The sequence below is a fragment of the Aphelocoma coerulescens genome, unplaced genomic scaffold (assembly GCF_041296385.1).
Source record: "Aphelocoma coerulescens isolate FSJ_1873_10779 unplaced genomic scaffold, UR_Acoe_1.0 HiC_scaffold_138, whole genome shotgun sequence".
In the NCBI taxonomy this organism is placed as follows: domain Eukaryota; kingdom Metazoa; phylum Chordata; class Aves; order Passeriformes; family Corvidae; genus Aphelocoma; species Aphelocoma coerulescens.
In genome coordinates this window covers 160,590-185,825 of record NW_027183491.1, presented here as the reverse complement: position 1 = coordinate 185,825, position 25,236 = coordinate 160,590, and the positions used below count along the sequence as shown (strand labels likewise).

The 25,236-nt window shown below is 58.7% G+C and overlaps 1 protein-coding gene across 1 annotated transcript in view; it reads left to right on the top strand.

Annotated features, from left to right (window-relative positions):
• Nucleotides 1-25,236, top strand: part of CHD8 (chromodomain helicase DNA binding protein 8) — a 44,069-nt gene that overhangs the window by 13,691 nt on the left and 5,142 nt on the right. The window contains 20 exon segments of the mRNA XM_068998571.1: nucleotides 945-1,121; nucleotides 4,554-4,697; nucleotides 5,871-6,126; nucleotides 7,662-7,875; nucleotides 8,578-8,773; nucleotides 9,261-9,428; nucleotides 9,850-10,029; nucleotides 10,278-10,388; nucleotides 10,471-10,739; nucleotides 12,001-12,200; nucleotides 13,076-13,235; nucleotides 14,822-14,911; nucleotides 15,922-16,025; nucleotides 16,483-16,597; nucleotides 17,508-17,571; nucleotides 17,697-17,751; nucleotides 18,608-18,779; nucleotides 18,781-18,804; nucleotides 20,181-20,389; nucleotides 23,554-23,943. Of these exon segments, the coding sequence (XP_068854672.1) occupies nucleotides 945-1,121; nucleotides 4,554-4,697; nucleotides 5,871-6,126; nucleotides 7,662-7,875; nucleotides 8,578-8,773; nucleotides 9,261-9,428; nucleotides 9,850-10,029; nucleotides 10,278-10,388; nucleotides 10,471-10,739; nucleotides 12,001-12,200; nucleotides 13,076-13,235; nucleotides 14,822-14,911; nucleotides 15,922-16,025; nucleotides 16,483-16,597; nucleotides 17,508-17,571; nucleotides 17,697-17,751; nucleotides 18,608-18,779; nucleotides 18,781-18,804; nucleotides 20,181-20,389; nucleotides 23,554-23,943 (3,298 nt within the window).

Here is a 25,236-nt window from a genome sequence, read left to right as displayed (position 1 = left end):
TTGGAGGAGCTTTCTCCCGGCTTCTTCCTGCATTTTGATGAATTTTCCATCCCTTTTTTTTTTCCCAAAACCCGAGGATTTTCCTTTAGAACTTCAGCGCCCTTCCCAAATCTCCAGCAGCGCTCTCCGAACTCCCACCGGGGATTTTTCCCCCCCCCCTTGGTTTTCACCCAAACTTTGAGGAGTTTTCTGCTGATTTCCATGCCCGCTTTTTTTCTGCTTTCTCCCAAATTTTGAGGGATTTTTTTCTCTGTTTTGTGCTGAAATTTTAGCACCTTTCCCCTAAAATTTGGGAGTGTTTTCCCTCTCGTTTTCCCTAAAACCTGAGTGCTTTTTATCCCCGTTTCCTCTCAACCTTCGAGGAGTTTTTTCCCGCGTTTTGCCGAATTTTTCACCCCTTTTTTTTTTCCCAAAACCCGAGGAATTCCCTTTAGGATTTCAAGGCCCTTCCCAAATCTCCAGCAGCGCTCTCCGAACTCCCACCGGGGATTCTTCCCCCACCTTGGTTTTCACCCAAACTTTGAGGAGTTTTCTGCTGATTTCCATCCCCGCTTTTTTTTCTGCTTTCTCCCAAATTTTGAGGGATTTTTTTCTCCGTTTTTGCTGTGATTTTAGCATCTTTCCCCTAAAATTTGAGAGTGTTTTGTCTCTCGTTTTCCCTAAAATCTTGAGAGATTTTTATCCCTGATTTTTGTCAATTTTGGAGGAGCTTTCTCCCGGCTTCTTCCTGCATTTTGATGAATTTTCCATCCCTTTTTTTTTTCCCAAAACCCGAGGATTTCCCTTTAGAACTTCAGCGCCCTTCCCAAATCTCCAGCAGCGCTCTCCGAACTCCCGCCGGGATTTTTCCCCCCTGTTTCCACCCGAACTTGGAGGAGCCTTCCCCAGAGCCCCGCGGGGACCCGCCCGCGCTCACCCGCGGCCCTGCCCTGTCCCCGCTCCAGGGCCGGCTGATCCCGGGCGCCTACAAGTTCGACGCGCTCATCACCACCTTCGAGATGATCCTGTCCGACTGCCCGGAGCTGCGCGAGATCGAGTGGCGCTGCGTGGTCATCGACGAGGCGCACCGCCTCAAGAACCGCCACTGCAAGCTGCTGGACAGCCTCAAGCACATGGACCTGGTCAGCGCCGGGGGAGGGGGGCTCGGGGCCGTCCTGGGGGTGTCCGGAGGGGGTCGGGGGTCATCCTGAGCTCCGGGGGAGGTCAGCTGGGCGCAGCTGGAAAGGTTTGGGGTCGTTCTGAGGGTTCTGTGGACATCTGGAGGTGTTTGGGGTTGTTTTGGAGCTCACCTGGGCACACCTGGAAAGGTTTGGGAGAGGCTTGGGGTCATTCCAAGGTCCAAGGGAGGGTTCTGTGGGCACCTGGAGGTGTTTGGGGTTGTCCTGGGGTTGTTTGGGAGGTCACCTGGGCACACCTGGAAAGGTTTGGGGTCATTCTGAGGTGCAAGGGAGGGTTTTGTGGGGTACCTGGAGGTGTTTGTGGTTGTCCTGGTGTTGTTTTGGAGGTCACCTGGGAGGGTTTGGGATCAGTGGGGTGGAGCTGGGGGCACCTGGAGGTGACTGGGAGAGGTTTGGGGTCCAGGGCATGGATCTGGAGCTCACCTGGGCACACCTGGAAAGGTTTGGGGTCGTTCTGAGGGTTCTGGGGGCACCTGGAGGTGTTTGGGGTTGTTTGGGAGCTCACCTGGGCACACCTGGAAAGGTTTGGGAGAGGCTTGGAGTCATTCCAAGGTGCAAGGGAAGGTTCTGGGGGCACCTGGAGGTGTTTGGGGTCATCCTGGGGTTGTTTGGGAGGTCACCTGGGCACACCTGGAAAAGTTTGGGGTCGTTCTGAGGTGCAAGGGAGGGTTTTGTGGGGTACCTGGAGATGTTTGTGGTTGTCCTGGTGTTGTTTTGGAGGTCACCTGGGAGGGTTTGGGAGGAGTTTGGGATCAGTGGGGTGGAGCTGGGGGCACCTGGAGGTGACTGGGAGAGGTTTGGGGTCCAGGGCATGGACCTGGAGCTCACCTGGGCACACCTGGAAAGGTTTGGGAGAGGCTTGGGGTCATTCCAAGGTCCAAGGGAAGGTTCTGGGGGCAGCTGGAGGTGTTTGGGGTTGTGTGGGAGCTCACCTGGGAACACCTGGGAGGGATTTGGGAGGAGTTTGGGATCAATGGGGTGGAGCTGGGGGTATCTGGAGGTGATTGGGAGAGGTTTGGGGTCCAGGGCATGGACCTGGAGCTCACCTGGGCACACCTGGAAAGGTTTGGGGTCGTTCCGAGGTGCAAGGGAGGGTTTTGTGGGCACCTGGAGGTGTTTGGGGTTGTTTTGGAGGTCACCTGGGAGGGTTTTGGGAGGAGTTTGGGATCAGTGGGGTGGAGCTGGGGGCATCTGGAGGTGACTGGGAGAGGTTTGGGGTCCAGGGCATGGATCTGGAGCTCACCTGGGGGCACCTGAAAAGGTTTGGGGTCATTCCGAGGTGCAAGGGAGGGTTCTGGGGGCACCTAGAGGTGTATGGGGTTGTTTTGGAGCTCACCTGGGCACACCTGGAAAGGTTTGGGGTCATTCTGAGGTGCAAGGGAGGGTTTTGTGGGGTACCTGGAGATGTTTGTGGTTGTCCTGGTGTTGTTTTGGAGGTCACCTGGGAGGGTTTGGGAGGAGTTTGGGATCAGTGGGGTGGAGCTGGGGGCACCTGGAGGTGACTGGGAGAGGTTTGGGGTCCAGGGCATGGACCTGGAGCTCACCTGGGCACACCTGGAAAGGTTTGGGAGAGGCTTGGGGTCATTCCAAGGTCCAAGGGAAGGTTCTGGGGGCAGCTGGAGGTGTTTGGGGTTGTCCTGGGGTTATTTGGGAGGTAACCTGGGAACACCTGGGAGGGATTTGGGAGGAGTTTGGGATCAATGGGGTGGAGCTGGGGGTATCTGGAGGTAATTGGGAGAGGTTTGGGGTCCAGGACATGGATCTGGAGCTCACCTGGGCACACCTGGAAAGGTTTGGGGTCATTCCAAGGTCCAGGGGAAGGTTCTGTGGGCACCTGGAGGTGTTTGGGGTTGTTTGGGAGCTCACCTGGGCACACCTGGAAAGGTTTGGGAGAGGCTTGGGGTCATTCCAAGGTGCAAGGGAAGGTTCTGGGGGCACCTGGAGGTGTTTGGGGTTGTTTGGGAGGTCACCTGGGAACACCTGGGAGGGATTTGGGAGGAGTTTGGGATCAATGGGGTGGAGCTGGGGGCACCTGGAGGTGACTGGGAGAGGTTTGGGGTCCAGGACATGGATCTGGAGCTCACCTGGGCACACCTGGAAAGGTTTGGGGTCGTTCTGAGGTGCAAGGGAGGGTTCTGTGGGTACCTGGAGGTGTTTGTGGTTGTTTGGGAGGTCACCTGGGCACACCTGGGAGGGTTTTGGGAGGAGTTTGGGATCAGTGGGGTGGAGCTGGGGGCATCTGGAGGTGACTGGGAGAGGTTTGGGGTCCAGGGCATGGATCTGGAGCTCACCTGGGGGCACCTGAAAAGGTTTGGGGTCATTCCGAGGTGCAAGGGAGGGTTTTGTGGGCACCTGGAGGTGTTTGGGGTTGTTTTGGAGCTCACCTGGGCACACCTGGAAAGGTTTGGGAGGGGCTTGGGGTCATTCCAAGGTCCAAGGGAGGGTTCTGTGGGCACCTGGAGGTGTTTGGGGTCATCCTGGGGTTGTTTGGGAGGTCACCTGGGCACACCTGGAAAAGTTTGGGGTCATTCTGAGGTGCAAGGGAGGGTTTTGTGGGGTACCTGGAGATGTTTGTGGTTGTCCTGGTGTTGTTTTGGAGGTCACCTGGGAGGGTTTGGGAGGAGTTTGGGATCAGTGGGGTGGAGCTGGGGGCACCTGGAGGTGACTGGGAGAGGTTTGGGGTCCAGGGCATGGACCTGGAGCTCACCTGGGCACACCTGGAAAGGTTTGGGAGAGGCTTGGGGTCATTCCAAGGTCCAAGGGAAGGTTCTGTGGGCATCTGGAGGTGTTTGGGGTTGTCCGGGGGTTATTTGGGAGGTAACCTGGGAACACCTGGGAGGGATTTGGGAGGAGTTTGGGATCAATGGGGTGGAGCTGGGGGTATCTGGAGGTGATTGGGAGAGGTTTGGGGTCCAGGACATGGATCTGGAGCTCACCTGGGCACACCTGGAAAGGTTTGGGGTCATTCCAAGGTCCAGGGGAAGGTTCTGTGGGCACCTGGAGGTGTTTGGGGTTGTTTGGGAGCTCACCTGGGCACACCTGGGAGGGTTTTGGGAGGAATTTGGGATCAGTGGGGTGGAGCTGGGGGCACCTGGAGGTGACTGGGAGAGGTGTGGAGACCATGGCATGGACCTGGAGCTCACCTGGGCACACCTGGGCTGATGCACGGGATGCTCCTGATGACTCTTGGTCACCCCTGGGAGGTCCCAGGTGACCTCCTGCAGGTCCGTGGCCGTTTTTGGTGTCCCCGGGTGTGCTCACCTGTGCTCACCTGTGCTCACCTGTGCTCACCTGTCCTCACCTGTGCTCACCTGTGCCCACCTGTCCTCACCTGTGCTCACCTGTGCCCACCTGTCCTCCCGTGCCGCCCTGCAGGAGCACAAGGTGCTGCTGACGGGGACGCCGCTGCAGAACACGGTGGAGGAGCTCTTCAGCCTCCTGCACTTCCTGGAGCCCACCCAGTTCCCCTCCGAGGCCGAGTTCCTCAAGGACTTCGGGGACCTCAAAACCGAGGAGCAGGTGAGGGGGACACCTGGGCACACCTGGGAGGGGTTTTGGAGTCACCTGGGCACACCTGGGAGGGGTTTTGGAGTCACCTGGGCACACCTAGGAGGGGTTTCGGGGTCACCTGGGCAGCGTTGGGAGGTGGCGAGTGGGCCAGGAGCATTCAGGTCTTTGAGGTTGGGGGACTCAGTGGTCACCTGGGGGGCGTGGGGGTCACCTGGGGGGTGTGGGGATCATTTGGGGGTTGTGGGGGTCACCTGCAGAAGGCTTTGGAGGCTGTGCTGGTCGCCCAGAGGTCTTGGCCATCGCCTTGTGGTCACTCGTAGAGCTCCGTGGTCACCTGGAGCTCACCTGGAGCTCACCTGGAGCACTCCCCACCATCCTCACTGCCCTCACAGAGTCCCCAAATTCCCTTCTGACACCTCCCAGGTGTCTCCAGGTGCCCCCAGATGTCCCCAGCTCCCCCCAGGTGCCCCCAGGAGTACTGAGCTGTCCCCAGGTGTGACCAGCTGTCCCCAAACCTCCTTGGAGCTATCCTGAGGTGCCCCCAGCTCCCTTCAGGTGTCCCCAGGTGTCCCCAGCTGCCCCCAGGTGTCCTCAGGTGCCCCCAGCTCCCCCCAGCTCCCCCCAGGTGCCCCCAGGTGTCCCCAGGTGCCCCCAGCTCCCCCCAGGTGCCCCCAGCTCCCCCCAGGTGTCCCCAGGTGCCCCCAGCTCCCCCCAGGTGTCCCCAGGTGCCCCCAGGTGCCCCCAGGTGTCCCCAGCTCCTCCCAGGTGTCCCCAGCTCCCCCCAGGTGTCCCCAGCTCCTCCCAGTTCCCCCCAGGTGCCCCCAGCTCCCCCCAGCTCCCCCCAGGTGCCCCCAGGTGCCCCCAGTTGCCCCCAGCTCCTCCCAGGAGCCCCCAGCTCCTCCCAGTTCCCCCCAGGTGCCCCCAGCTCCCCCCAGCTCCCCCCAGGTGCCCCCAGGTGCCCCCAGTTGCCCCCAGCTCCTCCCAGGAGCCCCCAGCTCCCCCCAGGTGCCCCCAGGTGTCCCCAGCTCCTCCCAGCTCCCCCCAGGTGCCCCCAGTTGCCCCCAGCTCCTCCCAGGAGCCCCCAGCTCCCCCCAGGTGCCCCCAGATGTCCCCAGCTCCTCCCAGCTCCCCCCAGGTGCCCCCAGGTGCCCCCAGGTGAGCCCCGTTGCGCTGGGCCCGCAGGTGCAGAAGCTGCAGGCGCTGCTGAAGCCGATGATGCTGCGGCGGCTGAAGGAGGACGTGGAGAAGAACCTGGCGCCCAAGCAGGAGACCATCATCGAGGTGGAGCTGACCAACGCCCAGAAGCGCCTGTACCGCGCCATCCTGGAGCGCAACTTCGCCTACCTGGCGCGGGGCGCGGGGCACGGCAACGTGCCCAACCTGCTCAACACCATGATGGAGCTGCGCAAGTGCTGCAACCACCCCTACCTCATCAACGGTGAGCGCGGGGCTCACCTGGGGGGACGCACCTGGGGGGACACCTGGAGGCACCTGGGACACACCTGGGGGGACACACCTGGGGGGACACCTGGAGGCACCTGGGACACACCTGGGGGGACACACCTGGGGGGACACCTGGGGGGACACACCTGGGGGGACACCTGGGACACACCTGGGGGGACACACCTGGGACACACCTGGGGGGACATCTGGGACACACCTGGGGGGATGCACCTCGGGGGACACACCTGGACAGACACCTGGGACACACTTGGGGGGACACACCTGGACAGACACCTGGGACACACTTGGGGGGACACAGCTGGGACACACCTGGGGGGACATCTGGGACGCACCTGGGGGGACACCTGGGGGGATGCACCTGGGACACAATTGGGGGGACACCTGGGACACACCTGGGGGGACACACCTGGGGGGACAGCTGGGGGGACACCTGGGCTGACACACCTGGGGGGACACACCTGGGACACACCTGGGGGGACACCTGAGACACACCTGGGGGGACACACCTGGGACACACCTGGGGGGACACACCTGGGACACACCTGGGGGGACACCTGGGCCAGCTGGAGGCACATGTGGGACAGCTGGGGGCACCCGGGGACACGCCTGGGACAGCTGGGGGCACACCTGAGGACACCTGGGGGCACACTTGGGACAGGTGGGGGTACCTGGGGATACACCTGGGACAGCTGAGATACTTGGGAATACACCTGGGGGCACCTGGGGACAGACCTTGGATACCTGGGGACACACCTGGGACACCTGAGGGCACACCTGGGACACCTGAGGGCACACCTGGGCCAGCTGGGGGCACCTGGGGACAGCTGGGGACACTTGGGCACACCTGGGGACACACCTGGGATGGCTGGGGGCACACCTGGGACAGGTGGGGGCACCTGGGGACACACCTGGGGCACTTCAGGGCACCTGGGGGCACACCTGGGGGGAACTGAGGGCACCTGGGGACACCTGGGTGGTGCTGCAACCACCCCCATCTCATCAGTGGTGAGCGGGACGTGCCTGGTGGTCACTGGTGGTCACTGGTGGTCACTGGTGGTCACTGGTGGAAGCTGCTGTAGGCCATGGGGGTCACCTGGGGAGCTCAGTGATCGTTTGGAGGAACTGTTGGTGGTCACCTGGTGGTCACGCAGGTCACTTGAGGGTCACCTGAGGGTCTTGGTGGTCACCTGGAGAGGGCCTTGGAGGCCCCAGGGAGGCCACAGTGGTCACTCAGAGCAGCTGTTGATGGTCACGGTGGCTACCTAATGGTCACTCGGTGGTCATGGCGGTCACCTGGATTTTAGTGGTCACTTGGGGGAAGTGCTGGTGGTCACTTGATGGTCCCTGGTGGTCGGCGGCCACAGCGCTTCCCTGAAGGCTGCAGTGGTCACCTGGAGATCTCAGTGGTCCCTTGGAGGATCTGCTGCGGACCGCGAGCGGTCACCGGTGGTCACCTAGAGATCACCTAGTGGTCACCCAGTGGTCACCTGCCGCTCCCTGGTCCCGCAGGCGCGGAGGAGCAGATCGTGGCCGAGCTGCGGGAGTCGCTGCCCACGCCGGCGCCGCCGGACCTGGCGCTCCAGGCCCTGGTGCGCTCGGCCGGGAAGCTCGTGCTGCTGGACAAGCTCCTGCCGCGGCTGCGCGCCGGCGGCCACAAGGTGCTGGTGTTCTCCCAGATGGTGCGGTGCCTGGACATCCTGGAGGACTACCTCATCCAGAAACGGTGGGGGTTTGGGGCGAAAAACGGGGGTTTTGGGAAAAAAAAACGGGGGAAAATGGGGATTTTTGGTGTTTCGGGAAGGAAAGCGGGGAGAAAACGAGGGTTTGGGGAGAAAATAGAGGGTTTGGGGTGTGGGAAGTGGGAATGGTGTTTTGGAGGACTTTGTCGTCCAGAAGAAAAGGGATTTCGGGGAAAAAATTAGGGATTTGAGGGAAAATGAGTAAGCTGGGTGGAAAACGTGGGATTTGGGGGGGAAAAAAAGGATTTTTGGGGTTGTGGGATGTTGGGAGTGGGGTTTTGGGATGTCTAGGGTGTTGAGGAGCTCCATGGAGGTGGTTTAGGGATCTCGGGGACCTCAATGTCCGCCCCCCAATGGGAAGGAGGTTCTGGGGACCATCAGGACCTTGAAGAGCACCATGAAGGTCTTGGGGGACTTTGGGGACCTCGGTGTCCCCCACAGGAGCGTTTGGGGACCTCCTCAAAGGCAATTCTGGGTTCTCAACATTCCCCATGAACCTCTTTGAGGACCTCCACGTTCCCAGTTGCGGTTCCTGACGTTGTTATGGACCTCGGGGTCCTCAACGTTCTCCGTGAACCTCTTTGAGGCCTTGGGCGACCCCGACGGCGGCTCCCGGCGTCATTACGGACCTCAGGAGCCCGGCGGTGGCCGTGGCCCGGCCCTGACCGCCCCCGCGTCCCCCCCAGGTACCCGTACGAGCGCATCGACGGCCGCGTCCGCGGGAACCTGCGGCAGGCGGCCATCGACCGCTTCAGCCGGCCCGACTCGGACCGCTTCGTGTTCCTGCTGTGCACCCGCGCCGGCGGCCTCGGCATCAACCTGACGGCCGCCGACACCTGCATCATCTTCGACTCCGACTGGAACCCCCAGAACGACCTCCAGGTGCGGGATGAGGCCTTGGGGTGGGGTCTACCAAGGGTTGGAGGCCGTGGGATGGGGTTGGGGGTTGCGGGATGGGTTGTCTAAGGGTTGAGGACCACGGAGCAGGTTCTACCAAGCTTTGGGGGTCACAGGATGAGGCTGGAGGTCATGGGATGGATCTTCCAAGGTTTGGGGGTCACAGGGTGAGGTTGGAGGTCATGAGATGGATCTACCAAGGTTTGGGGGTCACGGGGTGAGGTTGGAGGTCATGGGATGGATCTACCAAGGTTTGGGGGTCACGGGGTGAGGTTGGAGGTCATGGGATGGATCTACCAAGGTTTGGGGATCCTGGGATGAGGTTCTCCAGGATTTGAAGGTCATGGGATGGGATCTTCCAAGAGCTGGAGACCGTGGGACTCATTGGTGCTCGTGGGATGGGCTCGGACGGTCGCGGCCGCCTCCACGGCCACCCCGCGGTCCCCCGGGTGACGTCGCCGCGTCCCCGCAGGCGCAGGCGCGGTGCCACCGCATCGGGCAGAGCAAGGCGGTGAAGGTCTATCGGCTCATCACCCGCAACTCCTACGAGCGCGAGATGTTCGACAAGGCCAGCCTGAAACTCGGCCTGGACAAGGCCGTGCTGCAGTCCATGAGCGGCCGCGAGGGCAACATCACCGGGGTCAGCGGTCATCCCGGCTCAGGGGTGGTCGTGGGTGGGCTCTACCAAGGGTTGGACGCTGCGAAGTTGAGGTTCTCCACAGTGAGGTTCTCCCAAGTTCTGAAGACCGCGAAGTGGAGGTTCTTCAAGTTGGATGCGGTTTCCCAAGGAATTTGGGGTTTGTGGATGCCAAAGTTGAGGTTGTCCCAGTTGAGGTTGTCCCAGCTGAGTTTCTCGCATTTGAGGTTCTTCCAGTTGAGGTTCTCCCAGTTGAGGTTCTGCCAGTTGAGGTTCTCCCAGTTAAGGTTCTCCCAGTTGAGGTTCTCCTAGTTGAGATTCTCCCACTTGAGGTTGTCCAGTTGAGGTTCTCCCATTTGAGGTTCTCCCGGTTGGATTTTCCGAGGAAGTTTGGGGTTTCCCAAGGAACTCCCCCATCTCCCAGATCCAGCAGTTCTCCAAGAAGGAGATCGAGGACCTGCTGCGCAAGGGCGCCTACGCCGCCATCATGGACGAGGACGACGAGGGCGCCAAGTTCTGCGAGGAGGACATCGACCAGATCCTGCTGCGCCGCACCACCACCATCACCATCGAGAGCGAGGGCAAGGGCTCCACCTTCGCCAAGGTGCGCCTGCGGGCGGGGCCGGGCGGCCGTGGAGAAGGGTGGGGGGTGCAGGTGCTCTTGGGTGGCCACCATGGAGGTTCTCGGGGCACGTAGAGACCCTGAGTCCAGGTCCACGTGCGTTTGGGTGGCCACCACGGAGGTTCTTGAAGCCCAAATGGAGGTCCGGGTGACCTTTGGTGGCCCTGGAGAAGGTCCAGGCGTGCCCCGGTGTCCCCACCCCAGCCCAGCTGACCGCTCCCCTCCCCCAGGCCAGCTTCGTGGCCTCGGAGAACCGCACGGACATCGCGCTGGACGACCCCAACTTCTGGCAGAAGTGGGCCAAGAAGGCCGACCTGGACCTGGACCTGCTCAACAGCAAGGTGGGGTCACCCGGAGGGGTCCCCGGGGCTGGGGTGGGGTCAGCCGGGGGTCGCTGACCGCCGCCCGCCCGCCCGCCCGCAGAACACGCTGGTCATCGACACGCCGCGCGTGCGGAAGCAGACGCGCCACTTCAGCACGCTGCGCGACGACGACCTGGTGGAGTTCTCGGACCTGGACAGCGACGACGACCTGGACAGGCTGGACAGGGCCACGAGGTCGCGGCGGGGTCACCACGGCGGCGGTCACCACCACGGTCACCACCACCACGCCCCGCCGGCCGCGCCGGCCGCGCCGCAGCCGTTCGGGAGGAGTGACTGCTTCCGCGTGGAGAAACACCTGATGATCTATGGGTGGGTGGGGGCGCCCGGGCGGGGCCGCGGTGGCCGTGGGGTGGGGGTTGACCTCTCGTTGACCCCGCGTTGGGCCGATGTCTTTGCTTGACCGCTCGGTGACGCGCGGTCGGCGCCGTCGGTCGTGCGTTGATTCGGCGTTCGCCCCGTTGACCCCGCTGACCCTTGATGACGTCAGCGCGCCCCCGTTGACCCCATTGACCCCCCATTGATTCCCCATTGACTCAGCGTTGACCCTTGTCGACCCCGTGTCCTTCACTGATGCCCCGTTGATCCCAACATCCCCCACTGACCCCCTTATTGGCCCTATTGATCTCCCATTGACCCCATTGATCTTTTCTTGACCCTACTGATGTCCCATTGATCCCATTGGCCCCCCATTGACCCCATTGGCCCCCTATTGATCCTATTGGCCTTCCATTAACCCTATTGATCTCCCATTGGCCACCCATTGACCTCATTGACCTGCCATTGACCTTCCATTGACACTATTGGCCCCCTGTTGACCCCATTGGCCTTCCATTGGCCCCCCATTGACCCCATTGCTCTCCTATTGACCCAATTGACCTCCCATTGACCCTATTGGCCCTCCATTGTCCCCATTGACCCCATTGCCATCCTATTGACCCCAGTGACCTTCCATTGGCCCCATTGATCTCCCATTGGCTCCCTGTTGACCCCATTGACCTTCCATTGGCCCCACTGACCTCCATTGGCCCCCCACTGTCTCTCCATTGACCCTATTGTTCTCTTGTTGACCCCATTGACCTTCCCTTGGCCCCATTGCCCTCCTGTTGACCCCAGTGACCTTCCATTGGCCCCATTGACCTGCCATTGGTCCCCCGTTGACCCCGTTGACCTTCCATTGGTCCCGTTGATCTCCATTGGCTCCTCATTGTCCTTCCATTGACCCCATTGGCCCCCCATTGACCCCATTGACCTTCCATTGGCCCCATTGACCTTCCATTGGCCCCATTCACCTCCATTGGCTCCCCATTGTCCTTCCATTGGCCCCATTCACCTCCTGTTGACCCCATCGACCTTCCATTGGCCCCATTCACCTCCTGTTGACCCCATTGACCTTCCCTTGGCCCCATTGACCTTCCATTGGCCCCACTGACCTCCCATTGATCCCCCGTTGACCCCATTGACCTTCCCTTGGCCCCATTGACCTTCCATTGGCCCCGTTGACCTCCCATTGGTCCCCCACTGACCCCGTTGACCTCCCGCTGCCCCCGCTGACCGCTCGCTGACCGCTCAGGTGGGGCCGCTGGCGGGAGCTGGCGGCGCAGGGCCGGTTCAAGCGGCGCCTGTCGGAGCGCGACGTGGAGGGGCTGAGCCGCGCCATCGTCCTCTTCTGCCTGCTGCACTTCCGCGGCGACGACGGCGTCCGCGCCTTCGCCTGGGCCCTGCTGGCCCCGCCCGAGAACGGCCGCGCCCGCCCCGCGCTCGGCCACCCCGGTGAGGGGCACCGCGGCGGGGGGATCGGGGGGTTCGGCGTCATCCCGGGGCTCTTTGGGGTCAGCCGAGGATGGGTTTCGGGGTCTTCGAGGCGTTCGGGGTCTTCCGCGGGAGGTTCTGGGGATCGTGGAGGTCGTCGGGATCACCCAAGGGAGGTTTTGGAGATCCTTGGGGTCGTCCTGGGGTGGTTTTGGGGTTTTTTGGGGTTTTTGGGGTCATCCGGGGGAGGTCTGGGATCACCCCAGGGAAGTCTTGGGAGTCCTTGGGGCCTCGGGGGGGTTTTGGGGTCATCCAGGGGAGGACTTGGGGGTCTCTGGGGCCACCTAATGAAGGTTTTGGGTGGGTTTGGAGCCTTTGGGGTCATTCTGGGGTGGTTTTGGGGTTTTTAGGGTCATTCTGGGGTGGTTTTAGGGCCCTTGGGGTCATTCTGGGGTGGTTTTGGGGTCATTCTGGGGTCATTCATTCGGCAATTTCCGTGCCCATCCCACCCCATTCCCTGCCCATTCCACCCCATTCCCTGCCCATCCCACCCCACTCCGTGCCCATCCCACCCCATTTTTTCCCCATCCCACCCCATTCCCTGCCCATCCCACCCCACTCCGTGCCCATCCCACCCCATTCCGTGCCCATCCCACCCCATTTTTTCCCCATCCCACCCCATTCCTTGCCCATCCCACCCCATCCCATGCCCATCCCACTCCATTCCGTGCCCATCCCACCCCATCCCGTGCCCATCCCACCCCATTCCCTGCTCCTCCCACCCCACTTTGTGCCCATCCCACCCCACCCCGTGCCCGTCCCGCCCCTTTCGGGGCCGCTGGGGCTTCTCCGGCCGCGCTCGGTGCCCGCTGACCGCCGGCCCCGTGTCCCGCCAGGCGCGGCCGCGCCGCCGCCGCCGCCGCCCCGTGGCCGCAAGGGCAAGAAGGCGCCCAAGGGCGCGGAGCCCGGCGGGGCCGAGTGGCTGCGGCGCCACGAGCCCGAGGCGCTGCTGCAGGACGAGGGCTACCGCAAGCACCTGCGCCACCAGAGCAGCAAGTGCGGCCCGCGGCGGGGCTCGGGGGCTTGGGGGGGGTTTGGGGTTTTTTTGGGGGGTTTTGGGGTTTTTGGGGTTTTTTGGGGGGTTTTGGGGTTTTTTTGGGGGGTTTTGGGGGGTTTTTGATGGGGTCTCAGGGGGTTTTTGTGGGGTTTTGGGAGGTTTTTGTGGGGTTTTGGGGGTTTTTGTAGGGGTTTTGGGAGGGAGTTGTGGGGGGTTTTGGGGGGTTTTTGTGGGGTTTTGGGGGTTTTTTTGTGGGATTTTGGGGTTTTTGTGGGGTTCGGGGGTTTTTGTGGCATTTTGGGGGTTTTTGTGGGGTTTTGGGGGTTTTTTTGTGGGATTTTGGGGTTTTTGTGGGGTTCGGGGGTTTTTGTGGCATTTTGGGGGGTTTTGTGGGGTTTTGGGGGCTTTTGGTGTTTTTTTGTGGGGTTTTGGGGCATTTTTGATGGGGTCTCAGGGGGTTTTTGTGGGGTTTTGGGAGGGGGTTGTAGGGGGTTTTTGGGGGGTTTTGTGGGGGGTTTTGGGAGGGAGTTGTGGGGGGTTGTGGGCGGTTTTGTGGGGTTTTGGGGTTTTTTTTGTGGGGTTTTTATGGGGTTTCAGGGTTTTTGTGGGATTTCAGGGGGTTTTTGTGGGGTTTTGGGGTTTTTTTGGTGGGGTTTTGGGAGGGGGTTGTAGGGGGTTTTTGGGGGGTTTTGGGGTTTTTTGGGGGGGTTTTGGGGGGTTTCAGGGGTTTTGTGGGGTTTTGGGGTTTTTTGGGGGGCTTTTGGGGGTTTTTGTCAGGTTTTGGGCGGGGGTTGTGGGAGGTTTTTGGGGGGGGTTGTGGGGGGTTTTGTGGGATTTTGGGGGTTTTTGTGGGGTTTTGGGAGGCGGTTATGGGGGGTTGTGGGGGGTTTTTGTGGGGTTTTGGCGTTTTTTGGGGGGTTTTGGGGGTATTTTTGGGGTTTTTTTGGGGGTTTTGAGGGGTTTCTGGGGGGGAGGTTTTCAGGGGGTTTCAAGTTTTGTGGGGCTTTGGGGTTTTTGTGGGGCTTTGGGGTTTTTTTGTGGGATTTTGGGTGTTTTTGTGGAGTTTTCATTTGTTTGTGGGATTTCAGGGTTTTTTTTGTAGGATTTTGGGGTTTTTTTGGGGGATTTTGCGGGGTTTTTGTGGGGCTTTGGGGTTTTTTTGTGGAATGTCAGGTGTTTTTGTGGGATTTGGGTTTTTTTTTGTGGGATTTTGGGTTTTTTTTCTGGGATTTTGGGGGGGTTTTGTAGTTTTTGTGAGCCTTTGGGGTTTTTTTATGGGATTTCGGGTTTTTGTGGGGTTTTGAGTTTTTAGTGGGATTTCGGTTTTTTTTTGTGGGGTTTTGTTGGGGTTTTGTGGCGTTTTGGGGTTTTTGTGGGGTTTCGAGTTTTTTGTGGGATTTCAGGGGTTTTTTTGTGGGATTTTGGGGGGTTTTGTGGGATTTTGGGAGGTTTTTGTGAGCCTTTGGGGTTTTTTTTTGTCAGGCTTTGAGATTTTTTTATGGGATTTGAGGTTTTTGGTGAGTGTCGGGGTTCTGGTGCTGGGGTTTTTTTTGGGGGGGCTTTGCCCAAACCCCGCTGTTTTCAGGGTGCTGCTGAGGGTCCGGATGCTCTACTTCCTGCGCCACGAGGTCATCGGCGACCAGGCCGAGAAGGTCCTGGCAGGGGCGAGCGCCAGGTGAGGCTTTTTGGGGCTTTTTCATGGGGTTTTGGGCTTTCCTGAGGGGTTTTTTTTTGGGGGGGGGGGGTTCGGACCCGTTTTGGGGTGGTTTGAGGAGGTTTATTGGGGGGGGGGGGGTTTGGAGATATCTGGGGGATTTATGGGGGTTTTTTTGGGCAGTTTGGGGGATTTTGGGAGGGGTTTGGGGGATTTTGGGAGGGGTTTGGGGGATTCTGAGAGGGATTTGGGGGATTTTGGGAGGGGTTTGGGGGATTTTTGGAGGGGTTTGGGGGATTTTGGGAGGGGTTTGGGGGATTTTGGGAAGGGTTTGGGGGATTTTGGGAGGGATTTGGGGGATTTTGGGAGGGGTTTGGGGGATTTTGGGAGGGGTTTGGGGGATTTTGGGAGGATTTTGGGAGGGATTTGGGGGATTTTGGGAGGGGTTTGGGGGATTTTTGGAGGGGTTTGGGGGATTTTGGGAGGATTTTGGGGGATTTTTGGAGGGGTTTGGGGGATTTTGGGAAGGGTTTGGGGGATTTTGGGAGGGATTTGGGGGATTTTGGGAGGGGTTTGGGGGATTTTGGGAGGGGTTTGGGGGGTTTTGGGAGGATTTTGGGAGGGATTTGGGGGATTTTGGGAGGGGTTTGGGGGATTTTTGGAGGGGTTTGGGGGATTTTGGGAGGGGTTTGGGGGATTTTGGGAGGGATTTGGGGGATTTTGGGAGGGGTTTGGGGGATTTTGGGAGGGGTTTGGGGGATTTTGGGAGGGGTTTGAGGGTTTTGGGAGGGGTTTGGGGGATTTTGGGAGAATTCAGGGGCGTTTTGGGGTGGTTTGAGCGTCTTTGGGGCAGCTCTGGCGTGGTTTTGGGGGTTTTTTTTTTATGGGGGATTTCGGGGGGGATCTGGGGCTTTCCAGCCCCGTTTTTGGGTTGGTTTCAGTCCATTCCGCCCCGTTTCGGTGGCCTGACCCCGTTTTCTGCTGTTCCCGCCCCGTTTTTGGGGTCCCCGCCCCGTTTTTGGGGTCCCCAGCGATGTCCACATCTGGTTCCCGCTGCTGGAGCAGCTGGAGGTGCCCACGGCCTGGTGGGACCCCGAGGCCGACAAGTCCCTGCTCATCGGGGTCTTCAAGCACGGTACCGGGGCCGGTTCCGGGCCTTTTGGGGTTTCGGGGGGGGTCTCGGGGGGGATTTGAGGGGTCTCGAGACGTTTTTGGGGTGGTTTGGGCGGTTTTGGGGTGTCTGGAGGGGGATTGAGGAGGTTGGGGGGGGAGGATTTTGGGGTGGTTTCCGTGCGTTCCGGGGGGGGTTTTGTGGGTTTTTTTCTCGTTGTTTTGGGGTCGTTTCGGGGCCGTTGTGGTGGCGGATTTGGGGTATTTAGGGTTGTTTTTACGGGTTTTGCCGTTTTTGCGACGTTTTGGGTGATTTTGGGGTGGTTTTGGGGTTTTTAGGGTACGAGCGGCCCCACACGATGAGGGCAGGCCCCGCCCTGCGTTTTGGGGTTATTTTGGGTGCGTTTGGGGCTGTTTCGATGGGGTTTTTTTGCTGTTTTTGGCCACTCGAGTGCGTTTTGGGGCGGTTTTGGGGTTTTTAGGGTACGAGAGGTACCACACCATGCGGGCAGACCCCGCCCTGTGTTTCCTGGCCAAGGCCGGCGGTCCCGATGCCACGGCCGTGGCGGCCGAGCAGCGCCTGGAGGGGCCCGAGGGGTGAGCGGGGGGAAAGGCCCCAAAATTGGGGGGGTTTGGGGGAATTTGGGGGGGGTTTGGGATGGTTTTGGGGAGGTTTGGGGGAATTTGGGGGGGTTTGGGATGGTTTGGGGGTGGTTTGGGGGAATTTGGGTGAGGTTTGGGATGGTTTTGGGGAAGTTTGGGATGGTTTGGGGGAGGTTTGGGATGAATTTGGGGAGGTTTTGGGGAGGTTTGGGGGAATTTGGGGGAGGTTTGGGAGGGTTTTGGGGGAGTTTGGGGGAATTTGGGGTGGTTTTGGGGAGATTTGGGGGAATTTGGGGAGGTTTGGGGGAATTTGGGTGAGGTTTGGGGTGGTTTTGGGGAGGTTTGGGATGGTTTTGGGGTGGTTTTGGGGAGGTTTGGGGGGATTTCGGGGAGGTTTGGGATGAATTTGGGGAGGTTTGGGGAGGTTTTGGGGAGGTTTGGGTTGGTTTGGGGGTGGTTTGGGGGAATTTAGGGTGGTTTTGGGAGGTTTGGGGGAATTTGGAGTGGTTTGGGATGGTTTTGGGGAGGTTTGGGATGGTTTTGGGGAGGTTTTGGGTGGTTTTGGGTGTATTTGAGGTGGTTTTGGGGGGATTTTTGGGGAATTTGGGGTCGTTTTGGGTGAATTTCGAGCTGGTTTTGGGGTGGTTTGAGGAATTGTGGGTTTGGAGCCGTCCTGGGATCCCCAAACGCCCCAAATTGGGGGATTTCCCCCCAAAGCGAGGTGCCCCTGATGACCCAGCCATGCTAATACCGACCGGCCCCGGGCCGGGCTGAGTTCAGCTCCGGGGCTGAGGCACCCCCGGCGTTCCGGGCCGGATTCCCGGGATTTTGGGTCTGCCCGGCGCTTCCGGGCTGAATCCGGGCGGGTTTGGGGTGAATTCAGGGAGTTTTGGGGTCTCCCCAGGGCTGATTTCGACAAAGACCCCGAGGACCCCGAGTACAAACCCCTCCAGGGGGGCGGCGAGGAGGTAAAAAAAAAAAAGGGGGGGGGGAAATCCCCCGAAATCCCCCAAATTCCCAGGTTTTGTCCCCAAAATTTCCCATTTTTGGGGAGGGGTTTTGGGGACTTTGGTGACCCCGTGACCCCCCCCAGAGCGACCCCCTGGCCGGGCTGGACGAGGAGATCTCGGTGGTGGATGGGGACGAAGGTAAAGGGGGGGGCCTGGAACGCCCCAAAATCCCCCAAATTTCCCCCAGAATTCCCTCCGAGAGACGCCGCAAAGCGCTCGGAAATTCCCGGAAATGCCCCAGAATTCCTTCCAGAATCCCCCGGAACTTCCTGGAATTCCCTGAAATCCGCCCCAAAATCCACCCCGAACCCCACGAAATTCCCCAGAACCAACCCAAATCCCCCCCGTTTTCCCCCAAAACCCAAGGGGACCCCCAGGACCCCCCAGCTGACCCTGGGTCCACTTCAGGACCCCCAAAATGACCCCCAGGCCCCCCAAACTGACCCCTAAGACCCCCAAGTGATCCCAGACTGACCCCAGCTCCCCCCAAATGACCTCAAACTGACCCCAAATGACCCCAAACTGACCCCTAAGACCCCCAAGTGACCCCAGACTGACCCCAGGACCCCAAACTGACCCCAAATCCCCCCAAATGACCCCTAAATGACCCCAAACTGACCCCAACCACCCCCCATGTGACCCCTGAACCCCGAACTGACCCCTAAGACCCCAAACTGACCCCAACCGCTCCCCACGTGACCCCAGGACCCCAAACTGACCCCGAATCCCCCCAAATGACCCCAAACTGACCCCTAAGACCCCCAAATGACCCCTAAGTGACCCCAAACTGAGCCCAACTGCCCCCTACGTGGCCCCTGGACCCCAAACTGACCCCAAATCCCCCCAAATGACCCCAAACTGACCCCTAAGACCCCCAAGTGACCCCAGACTGACCCCAGGACCCCAAACTGACCCCAGATCCCCCCAAATGACCCCAAACTGACCCCAACTCCCCCCAAATGACCCCAGACTGACCCCAAACTGCCCCCCCCAGGTCCCCCCGCCAGCTCGGGCCCGCAGCCGCCGTGGCCGGCGGGGTCGGCGCTGACCGCTCGCTTCCGGCGCCTGATCGGGGCCTGCCAGAGGGCCGGGAGCCGGGACCACCCCCGGGAGCCCCCCCGGGACCCCCCCCGGCGAGCGGCGGCGGCAGCGGCGCGGCCACGACGGCGCCCGGCGCGACAAGCAGCAGCGGTACGGGGCCGGGGGGGGGGCTCCGGGAGGGTCTGGGGGGGCCAGGACCCCCAAATTCGGGTTCGGCAGCTCCAAAAACCCCCAAGGGTGAATTTTTAGGGGCGGTGGGGAGCCCCAGGTTCTTGGGTTTTGTGGGATTTCTGTTGATTTTTACCCTTCCAGGACCTTCTCAACGTAGGTTTTGGGGTTCAAGACCCAAAATCGATATTTTTGGGTCTCAAAACCACAGATCCTTCTTGTTTTGGGGCTCAGGACCCCGAAATCTTTCATTTTCGTCGCTTTTAGGTCCATCATGATCTGAATTTTTACCCTTCCAGGACTTTGCCCAAGTGGGTTTGGGGCTCGTGACCCAAAATGGCTATTTTCAGGTTTCAGAAACAGCAGAATTCCATTTTTGGGGTGCAAGCCCCCAAATCCCTGATTTCCTCCTCTAGCCCCTGCTCGAAGTCCTCCTTTACCCTTCCAGGACCTTCCCTCTGGCGGTTTTGGTGGATTTTTGACCTTTTTTGGGTTTTTTTTCCCCGTTTTTGGCCGTTTTCCCATTCCCAGTTGGGTTTGCCGCCAGCACTGGGATTTCCTGCGCCCGGCCTCGACTTTGGGGTAGTTTTGGGGGTTTTTGGCTGTTTCTGGGGCATTTTTTGCCATTTTTTCCCCATTTTTTCCTGCTTTTATGCCATTTTTCACTTTTTTCACCCTTTCTCCCATTTCCCACTGGCCTCGAGTTTTGGGGTGGTTTTGGAGATTCCTGGTTGGTTTTTTTTCCTTTTTTTGCCATTTTTTGGGCCGTTTTTTGGCCTTTTTCGCCGTTTCTTCGCCATTTTTCGCCATTTTTTCACCGCTTTTCGCCTTTTTTGCTGTTTTTTTGCCGTTTTTTCACCGCTTTTCACCGTTTTTTTGCCTTTTTTTGCCCTTTTATGGCCGTTTTTTCGCTGGTTTTATGCTGTTTTTCGCCGTTTTTTGCCGTTTTTTCGCCCTTTTTTTGCCGTTTTTCACCATTTCTTCACCATTTTTTTCCCCTTTTTTCACCGTTTTTTGCCATTTTTTCGCCATTTCTCGCTGTTTTTTGGCCGTTTTTCGCCGGTTTTCCACCATTTTTTCGCCGTTTTTTCACCATTTCTCGGTGTTTTTTCGCCGTTTTTCGCCGTTTTTTCGCCGGTTTTTGGTCCTTTTTTTCGCCTTTTTTTTGCCATTTTTTGGCCTTTTTTCACCGTTTTTTCACTGTTTTTTCACCGTTTTTTCACCATTTCTCGCCGCTTTTCACCGTTTTTTCACCGTTTTTTCACCGTTTTTTCGCCGTTTTTCGCCGTTTTTCACCGTTTTCCGCCGTTTCCTCGCCGTTGCCTCACCGTTCTCCCCGTCTCCCTCCCCGTTTCCAGCTGGACGCGCCGGGAGCAGGCGGATTTCCTGCGCGTGGCCTCGACCTTCGGCGTGGAGCTGGAGCCGGGCTCGGGCCGCTTCCGCTGGGGGCGGTTCCGGGCCTTGGCCAACCTCGAGCGCCGCTCGGACGAGGACCTGACCCGCTTCTACCACGGCTTCGTGGCCATGTGCCGGCAGGTCTGCCGCCTGCCGCCGGCGCCCGGAGACGGTAACGGCCTCGGTTCCTGCGCTTTTGGGCCGTTTCAGGAGGTTTCGGGGGGTTTTGACCCCAAATCGGGCGGTTCCAACCCAAATCGAGGGGGTTTCATCCCAAAACCGGAGGGGTTCTGGGGGGATTTTAGGGGGATTCGGGGTCCCCTTTGTTTTTTCTCTTACCCAGCCGCGCCGTCCTCCTTTGTTTTCCGCGATTCCCAACCTCCAAAACCCCGTTTTTTCCCCGTTTTTTCCCCGTTTTTATCCGTTTTCCCCTTTTCTGTTCCCTTTCAGTGGCACCACTGCTGTCCCCACCCCCACTGCCCCAAAACGCCCATTTTTAACCCCATTTTCTCTCTCTCACAGCGACTCCGGTGCTGCCCCCAGTGCCACCGCTGCCCCAAACCCCCATTTTTAACCCGTTTTTAACCACTTTCGCCCGTTTTTGTGTCTCTCTCAAGTGCTGCCACTGCTGTCCCCACCACCACTGTCCCAAACCCCCATTTTTCCCCATTTTTAACCAATTCCCCCATTTCTCCCTCTCCCCCAGTGCCGCCGCCGCTGTCCCCGCCGCCCGTGTCCCAAACCCCCGTTTATCCCCATTTTTAACCCATTTTTCCCCATTTTTAACCCATTTTTCCCCATTTTTCCCCATTTTTTCCCCATTTTCCCCATTTTTAACCAATTCCCCCATTTCTCTCTCTCTCCCCCAGTGCCGCCGCCGCTGTCCCCGCCGCCCCTGTCCCAAACCCCCGTTTATCCCATTTTTAACCCATTTTTCCCCATTTTTCCCCCATTATTCCCCATTTTTCCCCGTTTTTTCCCATTTCCCCCATTTTTAACCAATTCCCCCATTTCTCTCTCTCTCCCCCAGTGCTGCCCCCGCTGTCCCCGCCGCCCCTGTCCCAAACCCCTGTTTATCCCCATTTTTAACCCATTTTTCCCCCATTATTCCCCATTTTTCCCCGTTTTTTCCCATTTCCCCCATTTTTAACCAATTCCCCCATTTCTCTCTCTCTCTCCCAGTGCCGCCGCCGCTGTCCCCGCCGCCCCTGTCCCAAACCCCCGCTTATCCCCATTTTTAACCCATTTTTCCCCATTTTTAACACATTTTTCCCCATTTTTAACCCGTTTTTCCCCATTTTTAACCCATTTTTCCCCATTTTTCCCCGTTTTTTCCCCGTTTTTTCCCCATTTCCCCCATTTTTAACCAATTCCCCATTTCTCTCTCTCCCAGTGCCGCTGTCCCCGCCGCCCCTGTCCCAAACCCCCGTTTATCCCATTTTAACCCATTTTTCCCCATTTTTTCCCCATTTCCCCCATTTTTAACCAATTCCCCCATTTCTCTCTCTCCCAGTGCCGCCGCCCCTGTCCCAAACCCCCGTTTTTCCCCATTTTTAACCCATTTTTCCCCATTTTTAACCCATTTTTCCCCATTTTTAACCCATTTTTTCCCCATTTTTCCCTGTTTTTTCCCCATTTTCCCCATTTTTAACCAATTCCCCATTCTCTCTCTCTCCCCCAGTGCCGCCGCCGCTGTCCCCGCCGCCCCTGTCCCAAACCCCATTTTTCCCCATTTTTAACCCATTTTTTCCCATTTTTAACACATTTTTTCCCATTTTTTCCCCATTTTTTCCCTGTTTTTTCCCCGTTTTTTCCCCATTTCCCCCATTTTTAACCCATTCCCCCATTTCTCTCCCTCTCCCCCAGTGCCGCCGCCGCTGTCCCCGCCGCCCCTGTCCCAAACCCCATTTTTCCCCATTTTTAACCCATTTTTTCCCATTTTTAACACATTTTTTCCCATTTTTTCCCCATTTTTTCCCCGTTTTTTCCCCGTTTTTTCCCCATTTCCCCCATTTTTAACCCATTCCCCCATTTCTCTCCCTCTCCCCCAGTGCCGCCGCCGCTGTCCCCGCCGCCCCTGTCCCAAACCCCCGTTTATCCCCATTTTTAACCCATTTTTCCCCATTTTTAACCCATTTTCCCCATTTTTCCCCATTTTTTCCCCATTTTCCCCCATTTTTAACCAATTCCCCCATTTCTCTCTCTCTCTCCCAGTGCCGCCGCCGCTGTCCCCGCCGCCCCTGTCCCAAACCCCCGCTTATCCCCATTTTTAACCCATTTTTCCCCATTTTTAACACATTTTTCCCCATTTTTAACCCGTTTTTCCCCATTTTTAACCCATTTTTCCCCATTTTTCCCCGTTTTTTCCCCGTTTTTTCCCCATTTCCCCCATTTTTAACCAATTCCCCATTTCTCTCTCTCCCAGTGCCGCTGTCCCCGCCGCCCCTGTCCCAAACCCCCGTTTATCCCCATTTTTAACCCATTTTTCCCCATTTTTTCCCCATTTCCCCCATTTTTAACCAATTCCCCCATTTCTCTCTCTCCCAGTGCCGCCGCCCCTGTCCCAAACCCCCGTTTATCCCCATTTTTAACCCATTTTTCCCCATTTTTAACCCATTTTTCCCCATTTTTAACCCATTTTTTCCCCATTTTTCCCTGTTTTTTCCCCATTTTCCCCATTTTTAACCAATTTCCCCATTCTCTCTCTCTCCCCCAGTGCCGCCGCCGCTGTCCCCGCCGCCCCTGTCCCAAACCCCTGTTTATCCCCATTTTTAACCCATTTTCCCCCATTTTTCCCCATTTTTCCCCGTTTTTTCCCCATTTTCCCCATTTTTAACCAATTCCCCCATTTCTCTCTCTCCCCCCAGTGCTGCCCCCGCTGTCCCCGCCGCCCCTGTCCCAAACCCCCGTTTATCCCCATTTTTAACCCATTTTTCCCCATTTTTAACACATTTTTCGCCATTTTTAACCCATTTTTCCCCATTTTCCCCCCATTTTTTCCCATTTTTCCCCGTTTTTTCCCCATTTCCCCCATTTTTAACCAATTCCCCCATTTCTCCCTCTCCCCCAGTGCCGCCGCCGCTGTCCCCGCCGCCCCTGTCCCAAACCCCCGTTTATCCCCATTTTTAACCCATTTTTCCCCATTTTTAACACATTTTTTCCCCATTTTTCCCTGTTTTTTCCCCATTTCCCCCATTTTTAACCAATTCCCCCATTTCTCTCTCTCTCTCTGTGCCACCGCCGCTGTCCCAAACCCGTTTATCCCCATTTTTAACCCATTTTCCCCCATTTTCCCCCATTTTTAACCCATTCCCCCATTCTCTCTCCCTCCCCCAGTGCCGCCGCCGCTGTCCCCGCCGCCCCTGGCCGTGTCCCCGGCGCTGGCCCTGCGCTGCCTGCGCCGCCTGGCGCTGCTGCGCTGCCTGCGGGAGCGCGTGCTGCCGCACCCGGCGCTGGGCTCGCTGCTGGCGCGGGTGGTGCCGCCGCCGGCGCCGCCGCTGCCGCCCTGGTGGCTGCGGGGCGTGCACGACGCCGAGCTGCTGCGGGCGGCCGCGCGGCACGGCCTGCGCGGGGCGCTGCTCCGCGGCGGCATCAGCCGGCCCGAGCCGGGCAGCGCCGACGGGCACGGACGGGAGGGGACGGCCGAGAGGAGGAGCCGCGAGGAGGAGAGGGAGGAGGAGGAGGAGGAGGAGGAAGAGGAGGAGGAGGAGGAGGAGGAGGAGGAGAGCGAGGAGGAGGAGGGGGAGGAGGAAGGAGGTGAGTTTTGGAGGGAAAAACAGGGATTTGGGGGGGAAAGGGGATCCCAAATTTTGGGGGAGAAACAGGGGGGAAAAAGGGGGAAAGGAGCTTGAATTTGGGGGGAGGAGGAGGAGGAGGAGGAGGAGGAGGAGGAGAGCGAGGAGGAGGAGGAGGAGGAGGAAGGAGGTGAGTTTTGGGGGGAAAAAAGGGGATTCGGGGGGAAAGGGGATCCCAAATTTTGGGGGAAAAGGGGGGAAAAAGGGGGAAAGGAGCTTGAATTTGGGGGGAGGAGGAGGAGGAGGAGGAAGAGGAGGAGGAGGAGGAGGAGGAGAGCGAGGAGGAGGAGGAGGAGGAAGGAGGTGAGTTTTTGGGGGAAAAAAGGGGATTTGGGGGGAAAAGGGGATCCCAAATTTTGGGGGAGAAACAGGGGAAAAAGGGGAAAGGAGCTCGGATTTGGGGGGAGGAGGAGGAGGAGGAGGAGGAAGAGGAGGAGGAGGAGGAGAGCAAGGAGGAGGAGGAGGAGGAGGAAGGAGGTGAGTTTTTGGGGGGGGAAAACGGGGATTTGGGGGGGAAAGGGGGTTCCAAATTTTGGGGGAGAAACAGGGAAAAAGGGGGAAAGGAGCTCAGATTTGGGGGGAGGAGGAGGAGGAGGAGGAGGAGAAGGAGGAGGAGGGGGAGGAGGAAGGAGGTGAGTTTTTTGGGGGGAAAAAGGGGGATTTGGGGGGGAAAGGGGATTCCAAGTTTTGGGGGAAAAGGGGGGAAAAAAGGGGGAAAAGAGCTCGGATTTGGGGGGAGGAGGAGGAGGAGGAAGGAGGTGAGTTTTGGGGAGAAAAAAAGGGGATTTGGGGGGGAAAGGGATCCCAAATTTTGGGGGGAAAAACAGGGATTTGGGGGGGAAAGGGGATCCTAACTTTTGGGGGAAAAGGGGGGAAAAAGGGGGAAAGGAGCTCGGATTTGGGGGAAGGAGGAGAAGGAAGGAGGTGAGTTTTGGGAGGAAGAAAGGGGGAAAGGAGCTTGAATTTGGGGGGAGGAGGAGGAGGAGAGCGAGGAGGAGGAGGAAGAGGAAGGAGGTGAGTTTTGGGGGGGAAAAACAGGGATTTGGGGGGGAAAGGGGGGTTCCAAGTTTTGGGGGAAAAACAGGGAAAAAGGGGGAAAGGAGCTCGGATTTGGGGGGAGGAGGAGAGCGAGGAGGAGGAGGAGGGGGAGGAGGAAGGAGGTGAGTTTTTTGGGGGGAAAAAAGGGGGATTTGGGGGGGAAAAAGGGATCCCAAATTTTGGGGGG